This window comes from Phacochoerus africanus, chromosome 14, assembly GCF_016906955.1.
Source record: "Phacochoerus africanus isolate WHEZ1 chromosome 14, ROS_Pafr_v1, whole genome shotgun sequence".
Classification (NCBI taxonomy): Eukaryota; Metazoa; Chordata; class Mammalia; order Artiodactyla; family Suidae; genus Phacochoerus; species Phacochoerus africanus.
In genome coordinates, this window is record NC_062557.1 from 1,698,224 (window position 1) to 1,718,458 (window position 20,235).

The following is a 20,235-nucleotide window of genomic DNA, read 5'->3' on the forward strand; positions in this document are numbered from 1 at the left end:
CGCCAAGACGGCTAAATATACACTGGGTTTCATTCCCCGCCATATGGTTCACCAAAATGTTCTCAAGTCAGGCGCTCTCACGCTGGAGGCACACGTTAGAATGAAGAGACACCGTGAAAATAACTGACACTGGAGGGAAAACCACTGACACGCACGACTGCTTTTAGGCTGTCAGTTTACTTTTCTGTAGATGTCTCAAGTCTTTAAATATAGTTAAGGGCTCGAAAATTAAGATGCCACAGAAAGGTACAGATTGAGAAGTTATTTTCAGCCCCTTTGCCGTAAGGGGCCCCTCTGTAATCTACACTAGGATTACATTTTAACGTAGAGCATGTGACATCTGATATAAAATGAAAACAAATGTTACAGGGACGTTTTAAAGAAAGGCCCTCCGCCCTTCTACGCCATCTCCCTGCTAAGGTTTCTTATTCCCTCTCCTGAGAAATGAATACACAGACCAAGCAGCCCCATCCTTACACACAAGACCCCCCGCCCGCCGGGTCTGCTGTCTCAGGCATCGCCTCACCCAGACGGTCGGCACGGAGCACCCACTGTCCTCACAGCTCTAAGGACCACCTCCCACGGCTACGCGGAGGAGGCGCTGCTTAATTCGCCAGCCTCCCGCCGAGCTTGGACCCGAGGAGTGCACCAGGCCCTTGGTATTCAAACGCCGGTGCAGCGAGTAAACCTCTGCACGTCATTCTGTACACCCGCAGGTAGACTTGTCAATTCCCAGACGTGATACTGAGATACATCGGAAGGTAAACAAACGCTTTGCTGATTTGGACAGATGTTACCATTTTGAACTTTCTCAGCAGAACGTGTTGTGAAACACTTGAATTTTTGCCAATCTGATAAGTGAGAACTGGTATCTGTATAGTCCTATACAGAATTTGTGCATTTATGGAAAAAAAATTCATCATTTTTCATATGTCGAAGGGCCATTTGTATTTCTTGTTCTGCGAACTGTTGGTTCATGCCCTTTGACTACTTCTCTATTGCATTGTTAGCATTTTTCTTGATTTCTCAGAGCTCTTTATATATTAGGGAGGCTAGTCTTTTACATATGGTAACAGATTTAAATATCGGCTCCCTACCCCAACTCTTATTTGTTTTAAAACTGCTGGCATTCCCATTGTGGCACAGCAGAAACGAATCTGATGCAGACCCATGAGGACTCAGGTTTGATCCCTGGCCTCTCTCAGTGGGTTAAGGATCTGGCGTTGCCATGAGGTGTGGTGTAGCAGACTCGGCTCATATCTGGCATTGCTGTGCCAGTGGCTGTGGTGTGCCGATTTGACCCCTAGCCTGGGAACCTTCATATGCCGTGGCTGCGACCCTAAAAAAGCAAAAAAACAAAAACAAAAACAAAAACAAAAAAAACAAAAAGAAAACAACAACAACAAAAAAAACCGTTAGCTTATGGCATTTTTCCCCCATGAAATTTCTTCTCTTTATACAATCAAGTTTATTAATTTTCAAAGACATCCAGATTTTCAGTTTTAGCTAAAAAGGCCTTCATCACTCTAAGATTAAAAGAGAAGTTGCCCGGGTTTTCTTCTGGTGCTTTCGTGGCTTCATTCTTCGTTTAACTAAACCCGTTCAGGTTAGCTCTGGTCGGCTGGCGTGTAGTCAGGTACCATGCTACCCTCACTCCAAAGACGCAGGGTCCGTACCCCACGGATCTGAGCTGCTGTCTTTACCACACACAGGATCCCACGTGCACGGACTTTCCCTGGGCCCGAGTGCCCACAGTCCAGCACCACAGTGCTGTTTACGACCGAAGCTTTGTAGTTAATTCTCATGTCTGGTGGGACTGCTCCCCTGTCACTGTTCTTCCTATTCAGAATTTCCCTGGCTATTCCTATTCATTTCTCCACAGGAAGTTTAGAAAATGCTTGGTTCCAGACAAAAAGCCTGCTGGCAGTTTTACTGGGATTACACGGAAGTTTCAGTTGATTCAGGGAACGCTGACATTTCTATGGTGACGAATTCTTTAAACGAACAGGGTATGTTTTCACTCGTTCAGGCTGATTTCTGTGTTCTTCAGGAATGCTTCCGAGTTTTCTTTACAGAGATTTTTCATGCTCAGGTCCAGTTTACTCCTGGATCTAGGATTCTCTGGTAAATGGGGGGCATTTATCCTCTAACTGGTTGTTTCTTTTGATTTCTGCAGATTAACTGGAAGATGTCTACCTTACTAGGTTCTCTGATGAGTCCTATTTAAGTTAGTCCATTGGGTTTTCTCGGCGAATAATCATATCATTTGCAAACTGTAATGGTGTTGCTTCTATTTTTAACATTTTTATGCCTTTAATCTATTTCTCTTGTCTAATTGTATTGACCGATAGTGATAGTGGCACCTCACCTTGTTCCAATTTTAGCGGGAGTGCTTTTGGTTTTTCCTCATTAAGTATGATGCTGGCTTCTGGGCTGAAATGAAAATATTTTAAATGTTACAGAAGTAGCTACTGATGTCTAAACAGTGGCTTTCTTCCTTTGTGAGAAGATCAAGGTTAGCCATCTTTGACCTACTAATTAATATACGACCGTAATAGCTTAGCTTTCTTAATACCGAACCAACCTTGCATGCCTGGAAAAAAAAAACCCCAACATTCAGATCTGGCGTATTAGGCTTTCGGTGTTCTGCTGGATTACTTCCAAGGATTCACAAGTGTTTGCCTTTGTCTGCAGACTTCTCCAGGTTTGCTCTGTGTGTGTGTGTGTGTGTGTGTGTGTAAGAAAGCATATATAAGATAAAACTGACCATTTTATCCACGTTCAAAGCGCACAGTTCAGAGGCATGAATCACATTCACACTGTTGTGCATTTCAGGGTTTTTTGCATCAATGTTACACTTGCTTCATAAAAAGAACTGAGACGTTTTCTTTTATCCGCATGCTCTGGAGGAGTTTTAACCGCCCTGAAGTCTGGTAGAAATCCCATGGAAAACAATCCCGGCCTGGTGGTTTCTTTCAAGGAGGGCACTGAGCTTTCTTCTTTGTTCTTCTTCTTCTTTTTTTTTTTTCCCGGTCTTTTGTCTTTTTAGGGCCACACCCACGGCATATGGAGGTTCCCAGGCTAGGGTTCTAATTAGAACTGTAGCCGCCGGCCTACCACAGCCACAGCGACGCCGGATTCGAGCTGCGTCTGTAACCCACACAACAGCTCACGGCAACGCCCGATCTGTAACCCACTGAGCAAGGCCAGGGATTGAACCCACAACCTCATGGTTCCTAGTCAGATTCGTTAACCACTGTGCCACGACGGGAACTCCCTAAACAACTTTCTTGATTCCATCTCTGAAGACCGATCTGTTTTAAACCTTCTATTTCTTCCTGAATCACTTTGAAAAATTACATTTCTAGATACATTTTCTATACTCAAGTTATTAATGTACTTGCACAGAGCTATGCAAAACAGTCTATGACTAAACATTTTTTTCTTTCTATAGCTATCCTCCCCTTGTCATTTCTAGATTTGTACTTTCCCCTTTTAATTAGGTAAGTTGATTTTTCCCCCTAAAGAAACAGCTTTTTATTTACTATTTGACTTTTTTTTCCCTCCTTTTTTGATCGCCCCACAGCACATGGAAGTTCCCTGGCCAGGGAGTGAATCCGAGCTGGAGTTGCAAACTATGCCTCAGTTGCGGCCATACTGGATCCTTAATCCACTGCACCAGGCTGGGGATCGAACTGGTACCACTACAGAGACAAGCCAGATCATTAACCCACGGTGCCATAGTGGGAACTCCTATTATTTGATTTTTATATTTTTCTGTTTGCTAACTCAGAAAAAGTCTTTTTTTTTTTTTGCTTTTGCTTTCTAGGGCTGCATCCGCGGCACATGGGAATTCCCAGGCTAAGGGTTGAATCGTAGCTACAGCTGCTGGCCTACACCACAGCCACAGCAATGCAGGATCCGCGAGCCTCATCTGCGACCCACCCCACAGCTCACAGCAACGCCAGATCTTAACCCACTGAGTGAGGCCAGGGATGGAAGCTGCAACCTCATGGTTCCTAGTCGGATTTGTTTCTGCTGCACCACAAAGGGAACTCTGAAAAAGTCCTGTTTTTAACCTACTGAATTCCTATCTTCTGCTTTCCTATGGTTTACTTTGTTTCACTTTGTCCTCTTTTTAGCTGGCTGCTTCGTTTATTTTTATTCTTTTATGTTGACATAAAAATTCAGGGTTAAGAAATTTTTTCGGACTATGGCTTTGGCTGCCATTCATGGGTCTGACAGGCATTAATTTCAGTATCATGAATTTTGGAAACTCTGTAATTTTATTTTGTATCTTTCCTTTGACCCAAGATTTAAGGTAGGTTTTTTTTTTTTTTAAATGAATTTCCTGTTGGACGGCTCTTTTTGTCTCCTTCTATTGTTATTCATTTCCGGTTCTACAGTACCCACTGTATTATTTCCTTCTGGGGGGGCATAGGGAAGTTTCTGGGCCAGGGACTGAATCCAAAGCCACAGCTGTAACCACGCCAGATCCTTAAGCCACTGCACGGGGCTGGGGATCAAGCCCGCACCTCTCAGAGACAGCAGCATGGGACTCCTAACCCGCTGCACCATAGCGAGAACTCCGAGAATTGTTTCTGCTTCTGGTAAATTCTTAGGCTTCCTTTAATGGCATAATATATAACCAGAGTTCACGCAGAGGCACTTAAAAGAAGGAACGACGTTCACAGCCAGGGCAGAGGTCAACACACAGTCCCGAGACCTGCCTGTGTGCCCGGTTATTTTCAATAAAAGCGCGCAGCAGCAGCATCTTTAAGTGCTTAGGCTGGGTTAGCTACTTTCTCTGGCAACGGACACATTCTTTCACCAAGCATTCAGCCCCTCCCGTTTAAAACACCGAAGGACACTGACTGACAACAGTACGTTACTCCAGGCACACAACTCGGAGACCCGCTATTCCCGCTCGGCCCAAGGCGCTCCCGAGATGAGCAGGGCGGACCCCCGCCTTCACATGCGGAAGCCAAGATCTGAGCGGGTGCCGGCACCTGACCAGGGCCTGTGGGTGAAGGCGCTGGACCCAGACCACGGCCTGTCCAAAGGGCAAGGTTATCCTTCACGTCCTGTCCAGTCTGGGGGCAGTGGGGGCCCACAGCTTTCCAGGCTGCACCTTCAGAGCCCGCCTGTCACCTGATTCTCTGCAAGATGGCACGAGAATGGCACTGCCCAGGGGATATGGTCTAACCCGTCCCGCTCCGGGGGGACGGCCACACCATCTCCCACCGCGTACCCCTTGCAGTTCGTCCACTGCACACCTGTCTACAAACTACCCCTCATCTTCACCAGACAGGTGCACGGACAGAGATGAAGCTAAAGCAGCACGAGACGGCTTCTTAGGGGCAAAGCAGCTTGGGTCTTTTCTGCCCTGGGTCTGACTCCCCCAAAGCAGCCAATTTAAGTCCTTTTGGACTGTTTTCTTTTTTCTTTTTTTGTCTTTTTGCCTTTTCTAGGGCCACACCTGCGGCATATGGAGGTTCCCAGGCTAGAGGTCTCATCGGAGTTGTAGCTGCCAGCCTACACCACAGCCACAGCAACGCCAGATCGGAAACGCATCTGTGACCTACACCACAGCTCACGGCAACGCTGGATCCTTAACCCATTGAGTGAGGCCAGGGATTGAACCCGCAACATCATGGTTCCTAGTCAGATTCGTTAACCACTGCGCCAGGACGGGAACTCCCTTTTGGACAGTTTTCAATAATTTACCTGCAGACTTAAAATAACTGCTAAGCCTCTCTTCAGCAATCTCAGATGCATCTGCTGGTGTCCACCGCAGTAAAGGCGGGTGTAGCTCCCACGCTGCTGCCGGCATGGCTTTTGGTCAATTCAATAGGCAGTGTTTGCATTTCATCCAGATGGATCTTCACTAAGGAGTGGAGCAGGGGACGTGGCTCACGGTCCTTACTGCAAACCCTTCCTTTTCACCTGCTTATTTTTCCAATGCTTCCCCGGCCGTCTGGCAACCCCTCCACTCCATCCTCCACCTGCTCGGACTACCGGACAGCCCGTCAGTTCCCGTGTCCCCACGACGGCCCTGGGACCCTCGGCTCTGCCCTGGGCTGATTCTGTTGAGGCCTAATGAGCAGCCTCCGCCTGGATGCCGTTCCTGGGCCTCCGCTGAGGTTCCTAGGACGACCTGAACCGTCTGGTTTATTTCTGTAGCACAGCCCTTATGCCACCCCTGCCAGGCCCTAACCACCCGAGGCGCACACGGAGCCACGCCTACTGGGTCCCCCCCCAGCTGCGCTAGACTCAGCGGTAGGGCAAGCAGCAGGGACTCGGCAGCGTCTCTAAAGCGAGGAACGCGCCCCCGTGGCCTCCTCCCCTCCGAGGGTGCCTGGCGCACCGCTCTGCCATCGCCCACCTGCGCGTGTGCACACGTCTCTGCCACCAGCGCCCTCTCCTCCCGCGGCAGGCAGGGCGCCCCCAGCACGGCCCCTGGAGCCTTCCCCCAGAGCCACCCCTCGGCCCTCCCTGTGCTCCCGCCTGAGTCCGTCTCTCGGTTTGCTCTGGACGCCTCCCGGCCTGTGCCAGGTCCCGGCTCTGAGGACAAGGACCCTGAACACGGCACAGGCTGCCTCCTACCAGAGGCTGGGCAGGTGTCTGTTGGGGCACAAATGACCTGACATGAGCCCCAAGGAGAAGCAGGACGGTCCCTCACCCTGTGCTGGTCATGCCCTGGAGCCGCTGCTCCAGGAAACAAGGAGGGAACGAGCCTCCTGAGGCAGTGCTGCAGACGCCCAGCCTCTTCCGAGCCTGGAACCCTGGTCACGGCCAGGTGCAGAGAAGAGCCCAGGGCGTTCTGGGCGGGAAAGGGGTCTGAGCTGGCACTTTCTGGACCATGGAACAAATCCAGCCTCCCTTCCAGGCTCCACACACCCACACTCGCGGCCCTTCTCTACAGCTCCGAGACGTGTGGTGCCAAGCTGCGCTCTCTGGCTGACCAGCCCCTGCCCCACGCCCTGGACACAGCGCTGCACAGCGGTGCAGCCGCACAGTTAATCGCGCGGCGCGTCAGTCTCTGGATGGCCCTGCGTGACGGGCCGACGCGCCGGGAAGTCCCCTGCAGCCTGAGTCACTGCGCCCGATCACCCTGCAAGAGGGCCATCTGTCACCTCCCGGCAGCACCTGGTCCAACCTGCCGGTGTGGGGCCGAGTGGCCTGAGTGGGGCAGTGGTAGGGGACAGCTTCTCACTTCACTCTGGGCATCTGCACAACCGCCTTCCCCGGCAGACACGGACAGACGCGCACCCAGCTGCACCCAGGCCTCCTCCCGGGGGGAGGGTCTTTGAGGCCGAACCAGTGTCAGGACCGGCAGACCCAGCTCCTGGGATGTGGTGGAGGTCCCGCCCACAGGTCTCGGGGGACCTCAGGAGGCAGGATCTGAACCTGCCCCAGAGTAAAGCCTGCTCCCAGGGCTCCTGAAGAGCAGCCGCCTCATTTAACCAGGACGGCGGCCGAGAGGTGGCCACTCTTTGCGACAGCTCTGTTGACCAAACGAAAGGACCCCTGACACTCACAGCACGGCCTCGCCAAGTGCGCTTCCGGGTAAACCCGGGTCTTTGCAAACCGCTACCTAACGCTGTGATTTTCTTTATTTTCTGTGTTTTATAACCTTTACTTTAGAAATTAAACAGACCATCGATGTGATTAAATGAGTTATGAGAAGCCAGACTTCGGGCTGAGGTTTCTGCTCAATACTGTGTGACCAACAAGGCGGCCCGTGCAAGAGCCACTCCTTCCTGCTTTGTCCACGTGGGGGTGGCTGGAGGAAGGGACAGGGCAGGCAGCTCTGCGCAAGGCAGGCGGAAGGAAGGAACAGAGGCAAATCCCAGAAATGCAAAACAAAACGACTCTAATATTAAACCTGATACATCAATAAGAATAAAAATAAATTTTAAGAAATGATATTCAGGAGTTCCTGTCGTGGCGCAGTGGAAACGAATCCGACTAGGAACCGTGAGGATTCGGTTCGATCCCTGGCCTTGCTCAGTGGGTTAAGGATCCGGCATTGCCATGAGCTGTGGTGTAGGCCGGTGGCTACAGCTCCGATTAGACCCCTAGCCTGGGAACCTCCATATGCCGCGGGTGCAGCCCTAAAAAGACAAAAAATAAAAAGAATGGCATTCAGTTTTTAACAAGTCAATGAAGGTGAACAGAGGAACAGTGTTTGACAACAGACATAAAGCAGGTCACACAACAAAAAATCCCAGTGCATCCTGGTGACGTCCCCCCAGAGAGCAGGAGGAACGCCGGGGGGCCCAGGGCACGTCTGCGGCGGTGAGTGGCCTTGAGAGTCCCGGCCCCGACGCGACGTGATGGGAAGGGCACTTTCCCCCGAACCCACACACCCAGACTAACGACGGGGAGAAGACGACACCAGCACGGGGCCATCTGCGAGCCCCTGCCCAGCCCTCCTCCAAACTGCCGGGCCCTTCACCCCAGGAAAGGCCGAGACCCTCCCAGCCGGGAGGAGCCCCAGGCGACAGGGGGCCGGGGAGAGTGGTTCCTGGATCGGCGGGAGGGCGTGAGGTTGGAACAGGAAACCTGGATAAAGGGTGGACTTGAGTCATGACAACGTATCAACGTCGGTTCTCCGTGGTAACGCATGTGCCACGTGAAGGTAAGAGAGGAACAGTGGGGAGACGTGGGGGATGCATGGGAAACGAGATAAAAACTGCGGGGACAAGGCCATCAGGACCCAAACACGCCCCCAGCACAGGAGGTCGGCCAGGGCCATCCCGCAGCAGCACCGCTTTTGGCCCCTGGGCTGTGGGAGGTTCCAGATGGCAGAGGAAGCTAGCTGCTCCCCCTCCAGCCGAGTTTTTGTGGGAGCTGGGAGCCCAGGGGACACAGGTGCCGACAGAGACAGGCCCTGACGACCGCCCTGGCCTCGGGGGCACGGAGTCAGATGCTGCTGTTCTCTCAGCTGCTTTCCACGCCCACGAGGTGAGCCTTCGTGGGGCCGGGAGTGCTGGCACCGGCGGTGGCGGCGGCGCTCTGTCCTGAACCCGGAGGGACCTGCAGACCAACCCCACGTTTTCCCACATTCGGCGACACCCTGCCCTGGAGGCCCCTGACGGTGCTGAAAATAAAACTTTATAAATAAAACTTTATTAGTGCACCTCGGCCAGGTCTGCCTGGGCTGCGTGTTAACTGCGGTGTATATAAAAAAAAAAAAAAAAAAAACTCCATTACCTGGAACCCAGCTTCTAGAAATCTTTAACCGTCTCCCCTCTCTTTACCTTGTTAATTGGCAGAAAGACAAATGATAACAGATGACCTAAGAATTCACTACGAAGCAACCGTGCCACCCTCCGAGGGTGGACACTGGGTTTTCCCACGGCCTCGGGTGTCCCCTGGCTCTGGAGCCCTGACCCCAGCGCATGACTCCGTGTCCTGTGACCTCGGCTTCTCTCCTGCCTTCCCCTGTGTTTTCCGCACTGTTTCAAAGTGCAGATAGCACCACACTTTGCCTGGAAATTTTCCTAAGGAAAAGGACGTAGCTCACACAACCACAGAAGCAGGATCCCTCTCTGGAACTTAACACTGATAACAATGTTATTATCCGATGTCTGGTCCATATTCAGATTTCTCCCCATTGTTCAAACAGTTTCCTTTACAGCCTTTCGTTTGATCCAGGATCCCCCCCAGAGCCTGCCTGTAGCTGTCAGGCACCAGTAGTCTTAACCCAGCACAATCTGGCCCGCCTTTTCGGTCTTTCTTAAATTGAAAACCTAGCACAGTTATTTGTAGACTTTTCCACAGTTTACATTTATTTATTTTTGGCTGCACCTGCGGAATGCCCAAGTTCCCGGGCCAGATGTGGCACCCGTGCCACAGCAGCAATCCAAGCCACAGTGATGCTATCACTGGATCCTTAACCTGGTGCATCGCCAGGGAACTCCTAGAATTTGAGTTCTTTTTAACAGCTCTATTGAGGAATAAGTGATATACCAAAACCCGCACATTTAAAAACTATGTAACTATGGAGTTCCCGTCATGGCTCAGCAGGAATGAACCCGACTAGTATTCATGAGGACGTGGGTTTGATTCCTGGTCTCACTCAGTGGGTTAAGGATCCAGTGTTGTTGTGAGCTGTGGTGTAGGTGGTAGATGAAGCTTGGATCTGGCGTGGCTGTGGCTGTGGCTGGCAGCTGTAGCTCTGATGTGACCCCTAGCTGGGAACTTCCATGTGCCACAAATGCAGCCCTAAAAAGCAAAAAACAAACAAACAAACAAACAAACCCAAAACAAAAACCAAAATAACCAACCAGCCACCACAAAGCTAAACAATTGGATAATGTGGGCTGTGTGTTTACACGGGCCATGCCCACAATCGGGAAGTGAAGGTGTGCCCTGAAAACCTTCCTCACGTCCCTTTGGCACCCTTACTCCGACTCTGCTAATCCACTTTCTGTGACCACAGTTTGAATTTTTTGGAATTTTCTACAAATGGAATTGCAACGTATCCTTTTACTCAGCATAACTACTTTGGGACCAGTTCCCCCGTTTTCCCTGCTGAGTATTATTCCACTGTTTGGATGAATGACCCTCTGCTTAGTCATTTACCTGCTGGACACCTGGGCCATGTCCAGGTTTTGGCAAACTACAAACAAAGCTGCTCCAGACACTGGTGTAGAGGTTTTTGTCTGACATGTGCTTTTGTTCCTCTTGGGGGAGTACTGGGTATAGGGGAGTACTGGGTGTGGGGAGAGCACGGGTGCGGGGGAGTACTGGGTGCAGGGTGAGTACTGGGTGCGGGGGGAGTACTGGGTGCGGGGGGAGTACTGGGTGCGGGGGAGTACTGGGTTGCGGGGGAGTACTGGGTGCGGGGGGAGTACTGGGTGTGGGGGAGTACTGGGTGCGGGTGAGTACTGGGTGCGGGGGGAATACTGGGTGTGGGGTGAGTACTGGGTGCGGGGGGAGTACTGGGTGTGGGGTGAGTACTGGGTGTGGGGGAGTACTGGGTGTGTGGGGTGAGTACTGGGTGTGGGGGAGTACTGGTGTGTGGTGGGGTGAGTACTGGGTGTGTGTGGGGGGACTGGGTGCGGGGTGAGTACTGGGTGCGGGGGGAGTACTGGGTGTGGGGGAGTACTGGTGTGGGTAGTACTGGTTGTGTGTGGGGTGAGTACTGGGTGTGGGGGAGTACTGGGTTGTGTGGGGTGAGTACTGGTGAGGGGAGTACTGGGTGCGGGGGAGTACTGGTGTGGGGGAGTACTGGGTTGTGTGTGGGTGAGTACTGGGTGAGGGGGAGTACTGGGTGTGGGGGAGTACTGGGTGTGTGTGGGGTGAGTACTGGGTGTGGGGGAGTACTGGGTGTGTGTGGGGTGAGTACTGGGTGTGGGGAGTACTGGGTGTGTGTGGGGTGAGTACTGGGTGTGGTGTGGGTGAGTACTGGGTGCGGGGGAGTACTGGGTGTGTGTGGGGGTGAGTACTGGGTGTGTGGGTGAGTACTGGGTGCGGGGGAGTACTGGGTGTGTGTGGGGTGAGTACTGGGTGTGTGTGGGGTGAGTACTGTGTGTGGGGTGAGTACTGGTGTGGGGGAGTACTGGGTGTGTGTGGGGGGAGTACTGGGTGTGTGGGGGGAGTACTGGGTGCGGGTGAGTACTGGGTGCGGGGGGATACTGGGTGGGGTGAGTACTGGGTGTGGGGGAGTACTGGGTGTGTGTGGGGTGAGTACTGGGTGTGTGTGGGGGAGTACTGGGTGTGGGGGAGTACTGAGTGTGGGGTGATGGACTGGAGGCCTGAATACCAGGCTTCTTAACAAAGTCAAGAACCTTCCAGAGTGGCTGTGCCATTTGCATTCCGAACACGACTTAGGAGAGTTCCAGCTCCTCAAAATCCCAGCCCACGCTGGACACTATCCGTCTTTCTCATTTCAGACCTTCTGCTAGGTGGGAGGTGGCATCTGACTGTGGCCCTAACTGTGCATTTCTCTAGCGATGATGGATGTTAAGCTGCTTTTCACGTGCTATGTCATCATCCCTCTTCTTCTTCTTTATTTTTTTGGTCTTTTTAGGGCTGCTCCTGCAGCACATGGAGGTTCCCAGGCTAAGGGTCCAATCAGAGCTGTAGCCGCGGGCCTGCACCACAGCCACAGCAACACTAGATCCGAGCTGTGTCTGCGACCTACACCACAGCTCACAGCAACGCCGGATCCTTCACCCATGGAGCGAGGCCAGGGATCGAACCTGCAACCTCATGGTTCCTAGATGGATTTGTTTCCACTGAGCCAGCCTGGGAACTCCCTCATCACACTTCTTTAATGGAGTGTCTCTTCAAACTTTTCACCCATTTTTTTCTTTGCGTGTTTCTTTTCATACAGTTTGGAGAGAGCTTTCTATAGTCTCACGACAAGTTTTCAATGAGCTAAATGCTTTGCGAAATTTTTCCCATTTTGGGTGTAGCTAGCCACCACTTTTTGCACGTGGAGGTCCAATGGCCCCAGCACCGCGTGCCGAAGAGGCTGTCTCCACTGATCTGAACTGTCTTGACTGCTGAAGATTAGTTGTCAGTATATGCGTGAGTCTCTTTCTGGACTTTCTGTTGTGTTCCACCGATTTTGTTGGTGTGGTTGATTTTGATGACACTGTAAACTGCAGATTTACAAGCCTCAAAATTAGGTAGTATTAGCCCTTTAACATTTTTTTCTCTCTTTTTAAAGTTATTTTGGCTATTCCAGGTTCTTTGCCTTTCTGTATAGATTGTAGAATCAGGACTCGTGATAATGGAATATCTCTCCATTTAGTAGATTTTCTCTGATTTATCTCATCAATAGTTTGTAGGGTTTTTTTGTCTTTTTGTCTTTAGGGCCACACTGGCGGCACATGGAGGTTCCCAGGTTAGGAGTCGAATCGGAGCTGTAGCCACTGGCCTACACCCCAGCCACAGCAACTCGGGATCTGAGCCACGTCTGCGACCTACACCACAGCTCATGGCAATGCCGGATCCTTAACCGGCTGAGCGAGGGCAGGGATCGAACCCACGTCCTCATGGATGCTAGTTGGGTTGATTAACCACTGAGCCACGACGGGAACTCCAGTTTGTAGTTTTAAGTGTACAAGTCTTACACGTTTGCCAGGATTTATCCCTAAGTATTTCATATTTTTGAATCATTGTAAACGACTTTAATAGCTTCTATAAATTGGTTAACAGTATATATAAGAAAGGCTCATCTTGGTGTATGGATCTCATACTCTGCAACCTTGCTGAACTCACTTATTAGTTGTAGTATTTCTTTGGTGGATCAGTCAGATTCTCTCTCCACACAGAGAACTAACCGGGTGGTGGGAAAACGGAGCGCGCCGCAGTTCCGCCTTCCCGGACTAGACGGTGTGTTTCTTGCCTCACGGCGCCACCTGGAGCCCCCGGCACAACTCCAAGGGCACATGCCCTGGCTCTGCGCCTGATCTTAACGTTGGGACTCTGATCCTGAGGCGTGGTGGTGGCTGCAGCATTTTTGTGGGCGCCTTTGTCACGCTGAGGAAGTGTCCTCATTTGCTCCTTATTGCTGTGCTGGGAGGTGGGATTTTTTTTTTTTAAAATCAGGAACAGATTTTAGATTTTGTCAAATGCTTTCTTTCCGTCCTTCTTACTGGCTGCTTTTGCCGGTTTTTTTGGTCTTTTTTACTCTAGGGCTGCACCCATGGCACGTGGAGGTTGCCAGGCTAGGGGTCGAACTGGAGCTGTAGCCACTGGCCTGTGCCACAGCCACAGCAACACAGGATCAGAGCCGAATCTTCTGTGTACATCACAGCTCACGGCAACACCAGATACTCAACCCACCGAACGAGGCCAGGGATTCAACCCGAGTCCTCACGGACACGAGTCGGGCTTGTTACCGCTGAGCCATGACGGGAACTCCTCCGTGAGCCCTGTCTCATCTGCGAATAGCTGCAGGCTCGCCCTTCAGCAGGAGGCGAGGCCAGAGCCAAGAGGATGGGCCCCTCTGCCAGGGGTGTCCCCAGACACGCAGCCACAGATCTCACACGTGCCTGTGCCCGGAGCGGGGTGAAGTCCCATCACACGCACGGTTCTCTTTCTGCTGGTCCCTGCTCTGGGCCGCCCCGCCTGTGCTGTAACCAGCCCCCCCCCACCACCTCGGTCCCCCCCCCCCCCCCCGCCTGCCCCGCCCCCGTCTCCGGAGCTCAGCCCTCAGCTCCTGTGTCCAAGCTTTGCCTGCCATCGTCACTAGTGGATGGCGGCCCATCCGTCTCCATCTCCCAGGCCAACGGCCCCATCATCAGTGTCCCAAGTCCCTGTGCCAGGAATGCCCTGCACCGCATACCTCTGTCACCAACACGGCCACCCACCCCTCCCCCGACACTGGCTGGGGCTCCGTTTCTCCTCTACGCCTGCCTGGCCCGCTGGTACCCCCTGCACCCCCACAGGGCCCTGCCTGCCCCTCCCGCCCCCCCCCCCCGTCCTCCCCCACGTCAATCCCCACAGCAGCCTCCTCAGCGGCCCTGCCCACCTTGGCTAACCTTATAATTTCCTTCTTACTGCAGCCAGGAATTTTATTTTATTTATTTCTGCATTTTAAGGTCGCACCTGAGCTGTGTCTGGGACCTACACCACAGCTCACGGCAACGCCGGGTTCCTAACCCACCGAGCAAGGCCAGGGATCGAACCCATGTCCCCATGGATACTAGTCGGGTTTGTGACTCGCTGAGCCACGATGGGAACTCCCGGCCAGGCAATTTATAAACCACAGCTTGGTTCTTATTTTCCTTCATTCCAAATCATTAGTAGTTTCTCAGGCCTGCTCAGTGACGTTCAAACTCTAAACCTGCAGTTAAAGTCCCCGCAGGTGCAGCCCCACCCACCTCTACATGTCCCCACACAGGTGCAGCGCCGCCCAGCAGATACCCTCACTTTTGGAAATGGCACCTTTGTGGCTAGGCATGTCCCGTGGGGTGTGTGGACTCTGGCCTCACTCAGAAGGCTCTGTCCCCGCTGAGGACAGGGATGTCCCTGTGTGACACCTGCAGCCTCCGGCCCCCCAGGACTTGGTGCAGCAGGCATGTGGATGCAGGCGGCAGTGAGAGGAGGGGCTGGGGGTGCTCACCGGGCAGGGCCGGGCCTGAGCCTTACAGCGACAGCCTGGGCCGCCGGGGGGCTGTTCTCAGCGTCAGAGCGGAGGAAGAAAAAGCACAGCCACAGAGGGAGACCCTTGAGAAGGGAGTGGACGGGCCATCCATCACGGGAGGCGTGGCCGTGGGCGGGTCACCCATCACGGGAGGCGTGGCCGTGGGCGGGCCATCCATCACGGGAGGCGTGGCCATGGGCGGGCCATCCATCACGGGAGGCGTGGCCGTGGGCGGGCCGGGCCGGGCACCGCCAGGGAGCGGGTGCGCCGAGGCCACGCCCCTGGGGGAGGGGCCAGCAGCTCTCCCGTGGCGGGCGGGGCCGGGCCGGGACGGGCAGTACTCACGCTGTCCACGGCGAGGATCTTGGCCCAGATGAAGACAAGGAGAGGCCGCAGCTCCCTGGCCGAGCTCTGGAGCAGCTTCAGCACGTAGGGGAAGATGCCCACGGACAACGCCTGCGAGGGAGAGGGCGTGAGCCGGCGCTGGAGGGGGCACGGGGGGGAGAAGCACGGGGACGGGTGTGTCCCTGGCCGCTGGCCCTTCCCCTGGAGCCTGCCGGGTTCTCCAGGCCCCTTGCTCCCGACACCACGGCTAGTCTGGTGGCAGCTCTCCCCGCAGGACACGTGGCTCCCGGGGCCCAACGTCCTTGCCCCAGACCCACCCTGCTTGCTCTCAGCAGCAGACCTCCGGCCCCTGAAGGGCGATTCCTGCTCGGGACCACATCTGTCCCTGCCTTGCACCTGCCCGGCTTGCTCCTGTGTCCACCCTGCACTTAGGGCAGGCGGTCGGAGCCCCTGGCCTGGGATGGCCAGGCAAGGCCGGGCCAGCTGTGGGTCTGCCTGGAGCCTGGCTTTGGGTGGCAAGTCCTCCCAGAGCCCTCTGCTCAGGCAGGAATAATTCTCCAGTTTGTTGGAGTTGCAAAGGTACCCTAAGGTGCCCCCTTCCACGTGAGGGTGGGACCTGACCCAGTGGCTAAAGCCTGGGCCCGTGTCCCTTCTTGTTAACAAGGGACAAACGTTGGTTCCCCTGCTCCCCACGGTCACCCTGGCCACATGGCCACGGTCCCCTGACTCCTCAGATGGTCACTGGAGTTTGGAGGCCCTGCCCGGCCCCGAGGATGAGGAAGCACGCACCAGGCTCACTGCCCAGGGACCCAGGTCCAGAAATCTTCCCAGCAAGTCCAGGGCTCTCAGCCGGTGCACCTGGCTCAGCAGGACCTGGAAGTGAGAGGGAGACGTCAGTGGGAGTTCCCGACGCGGCCTGCTGGCTGCTAACCGGGTCGCAGGCGCCCCTTTCTCGACGGCTCATGTGCCATGAGGCCATGTCTTCACCAACAGGTCAAGTACGCGCTGCAGGAAGTACCAGAACAGATGCCTTTAGGCGCATTTGCAAAAACATCCTCCGAAGACACGGGCTGGTCCGCTTCCAGACGCTGTTCTCTGCGCACAAGGTCCTGCTGGTTCTAAATGATAAGCCACACTGTACCGGGGGTGCTGCCACCTCAGTGATGGACACGCTGTGGCTCTCACACCACATGCCCGGATACCCTGACCTCGGACCCCATCACTGCCAACGGCAGCACCCAGCCTCACGTCTGTCAACGTGCATGCCTCATTTCAACAATCTCCCCAGATACTGCTAGGTACTTACTTTATCATCAAGTTTCTGCTGTTATAAACACGCTGTGATGAAACCCTAACGGGTGTCTCTGCGCATTTACACATTTTTCTCCAGGAAAGCTTGAGAGGTCAAACGAGGCTCAGAGCACACACAGCGGCATCAACAGAGTGCCCTCCAGCTGAACCAACCTGCCCGTCTGCACGCCACGTCTGCCCTGGGGCTCACGGGCTACGTGGCCTCGGGCAAATAACTTCTCTGAACCTTAATTTCTTTCTTTCTTTCTTTGCTTTTTTAGGGCCACACTCGTGGCATATGGCGGTCCCCAGGCTAGGGGTCGAATCTGAGCTCAAGCTGCTGGCCTGCACCACAGCCACAGCAACACGGGATCCTTAACCCACTGAGTGAGGCCAGGGATCAAACCTGCAGCCTCATGGATACTAGGCGGGTTCGTTAACCACTGAGCCATGATGGGAACTCCAGCAAAACGCCCTTTTATTTATTTATTTTTTAGTCTTTTTGCCTTTTCTAGGGCTGCTCCCACGGCACATGGAGGTTCCCAGGCTAGGGGTCGAATCGGAGCTGTAGCCGCCGGCCTACACCACAGCCACAGCAACGCAGGATCCAAGCTGTGTCTGCAACCTACACCACAGCTCACGGCAACGCCGGATCCTTAACCCACTGAGCAAGGGCAGGGACCAAACCCGCAACCTCATGGTTCCTAGTCAGATTCGTTAACCATTGAGCCACGATGGGAACTCCTAAAATGCCCTTTGAATCCGAATTTCTTTGATTATAAGTGAGGCTGAATGTTTTTTACGGGGAATTGGCTATTTCTCCACTAAGCTGGTGCTTGGCTGTGTCTCACTGTGAAGGGCTTCTATATGAACCACAGAGTGCGGCCTCTGCCGTGCATTCTCGCTTTTTCCTGTGTAACATCCAAGTTTTAGGCTGTCGGAGTCATTTCTACGGACTCTTCCCTCACGGAGTCTGCAGGGAGGGCGCGTGGAGCCCCTGTGGCGCAGAGCCCTGCCGCTGGGGGGTGACCGGGAACAGCAGGGGCCCCTCCTGTCACCACCGGGCCCAGGCCAGACACTCCACAGCCACACCGTGACAGCGAGCACACGACCAGGGGCTGCTCCCCACCCCAGGGGCCTGAAGGCTCTCCCTCCCAGCGGGCGACATGAGGGGTTCCGGCTTCTAGGCAGAGAGAGTGGAAACAGGGGGTGGGGGGAGCCTCCAGACCCAGCTAGACCTGCACACAAGCTAAGGGCGTCAGCTTTTCCCGAGACAAGCAGCAGCAGGGGCCGGTCCCAGGTGCTGGCTGCAGGGAACGACAGGCGGGAGGCTGGATGGGTGGCTGGACTCAGTCGTGGCCGTGAGGGGAGGCGGGTCAGGGAAGGAGCTGCTGGAAGACAAGGCTTGGGACGGGGACAGGAGCAGACCAGGACAGCCAGCCGGCTGGCCCGAGGGGTCTGCACGGGGAAGCTGAGCGAGGGACCAGCGGGGCCCGGCTCCCGGGAGGCGAGTATTAGAGGAGCCGCTGGCTGCAGCCCTGGTGTAAGGAGCCCCCTGTGAAGGGCTGAGCAGGGGCTGGCGGGGGCAGGGGGCAGGGGAGTCGCCAGGTGGGGGACAGGGGAGGTGAGAGAGGCTGGAGGCGGCAGAAGGGGATCCCAAGGGGGCTGGCCCAGGAGCCAAGAGTGGGCGTCCCCAGAGGGCGGAGCCTAGAGCCCGAGCCCCGACCTCTTCTGGGCTGGATGATGGATGGGCGTTCGGCGGTAGGAGATGGTGAGAGGTTCTCTGAGCAAGAGGCTGGCTGCTCCCGGGGACAAGGCGAACGGGACCCGAGCGGAGGCCGGAGGGGTGGGGGAGCTCTGCGGCGGGGGGCTCGCGTGGGCTGTGGAGTCACGCTGGCCGTGGGGCTGAGGTCACAAGCTCAGGACACCGCCGTTTCCTCGTCAAGAAGAATGGCGATGACCACTCGTGACTTGGGCTTCCTTTCAAGCCCGAAGGAGATGCAGACGGTGCAAGGTGGTCGGGCGGGAGGGGCGGCGGGACGTTACTGCCGCGGCCTCAGAGCCTGGGCACGGCCCGGCTCCACCCGTCGGCAGGGATTTCCAGCTGGTCCAGAGCGAGCAGGACCCATCACTAGGTTTGTGAGAGGAGGCGGAGTTGGTCAAAAATCGAAGACCTCACACCCACCTGAGGCTCCCAGAGCTTGTTTTCGGATTCCCTTTGTTATTTAAAACACCGGCAACATGAAAAAAGCTGGTTTTCAAGTACCTAGTGGAGCGATTTGCAGTGGAAGAAATGGCCTCAGAGCAGCCTTAGGCCACGGGCGCCTGCTCCGAGCCCTGGGCGGCAGGGGCCCTCCCCTGTGACGCCTCCCTCGCAAAGACTAAACCACCAGCAGCACTACTGCACTGCCGTCTCTGCTGCCGGGAGGGACGCACAGAGGAAACGCCGGGGAGAGCGTCACCGCCCGCAGGGCAGGTCCTGCCTGTGCTGTGGGCACCGCTGTTTCCTTGGCAAACAGACCCCATCAATCACGAGTCCCGGGGACAGCGTCGCGTGTCGGTTTTTTAAAACATGGCACCTCCCTTCTGATTCCGTCTGTTGATTTAATTTTTAAAAAATTGAGGTCTAACATAAATTAAAATCACTCTAAAAAAAAAAGGACAGGCTTTGGCTTGTGTGTCTTTGTGCTCGACAACGTCCGGGGTCAGTGTGCCTCAGGCCGTGGAAAGGACAGGGCGGGTAAGGGTCGCTGACCTGACGGGTTCCCAGGATCTCTGTCTGGGGCAAAACCCAAACCACAGATACGCCACGACGGCCACGCGGACGCCGGAACCGAAGCGCAGCTGCGAGGGTGACCGCCTCTACCTGAGCTGAGCTCCGGCTTCTGGGCTGGGCTGCCGGAGACCTGCCTCCCAATCCGGGCTCTGCAGCCCCAGGGCTGGCCCGGGGGGGCCTCGGGGGCTGGGCTCTGGGGATCTGGCCGTCAGAGCCTGTGGCGGGTACTAACACCCAGTTACTTTCCCGCTGCCCCCTGGGCATAATCCGGGTGCTTCCAGACCCTCTGTTCTATTTGTAAATAAACCGATGCCACACAAGCAAACAAGGCTTCCTGCGGACGTTAGGGCCTGGGGGAAGGCACCGACCCGAGTCCCACAGGTCCCCTCTTCCCGCTCTGCCTGCACAGGGCCCCCGAGGCCGTGCAGGCAGCAATGCCAAGGGCAGGCAGAGCTGCCAGAGCAGGAGACCACACGGCCAGGCCGCCCGCCGCGCTGCGGGCCCGAGACTCTGCCTTCCCATCCGTTCTCTCGGTGGGTGTTTTTAAAAGGTGAAAAAGGACATCAGGGCTGGTCAGAAAAGGTGTTATTTTTCATGCTTACGCTACGTGAGGGACTGCACATCCGCTGGCCTGAGGGGACAGTCCGTTTAAGCCACGGTCCTCCGTTACCACCCACGTTGCTGGGTGGGAGCGTGCTCTCTGACGGCGGGA

The 20,235-nt window shown here is 54.8% G+C and overlaps 1 protein-coding gene across 4 annotated transcripts in view; it reads right to left on the reverse strand.

Annotated features, from left to right (window-relative positions):
* RPTOR (regulatory associated protein of MTOR complex 1) overlaps positions 1–20,235 on the reverse strand; it is a 280,347-nt gene that overhangs the window by 47,495 nt on the left and 212,617 nt on the right. For all 4 annotated transcript variants that reach the window (XM_047757543.1, XM_047757542.1, XM_047757544.1 and 1 more), the window contains 2 exons: positions 16,247–16,330; positions 15,458–15,568 (listed from right to left, as the gene is read on the reverse strand). In XM_047757543.1, the coding sequence (XP_047613499.1) occupies positions 15,458–15,568; positions 16,247–16,330 (195 nt within the window). The remainder of the gene's footprint in view (positions 1–15,457; positions 15,569–16,246; positions 16,331–20,235) is intronic.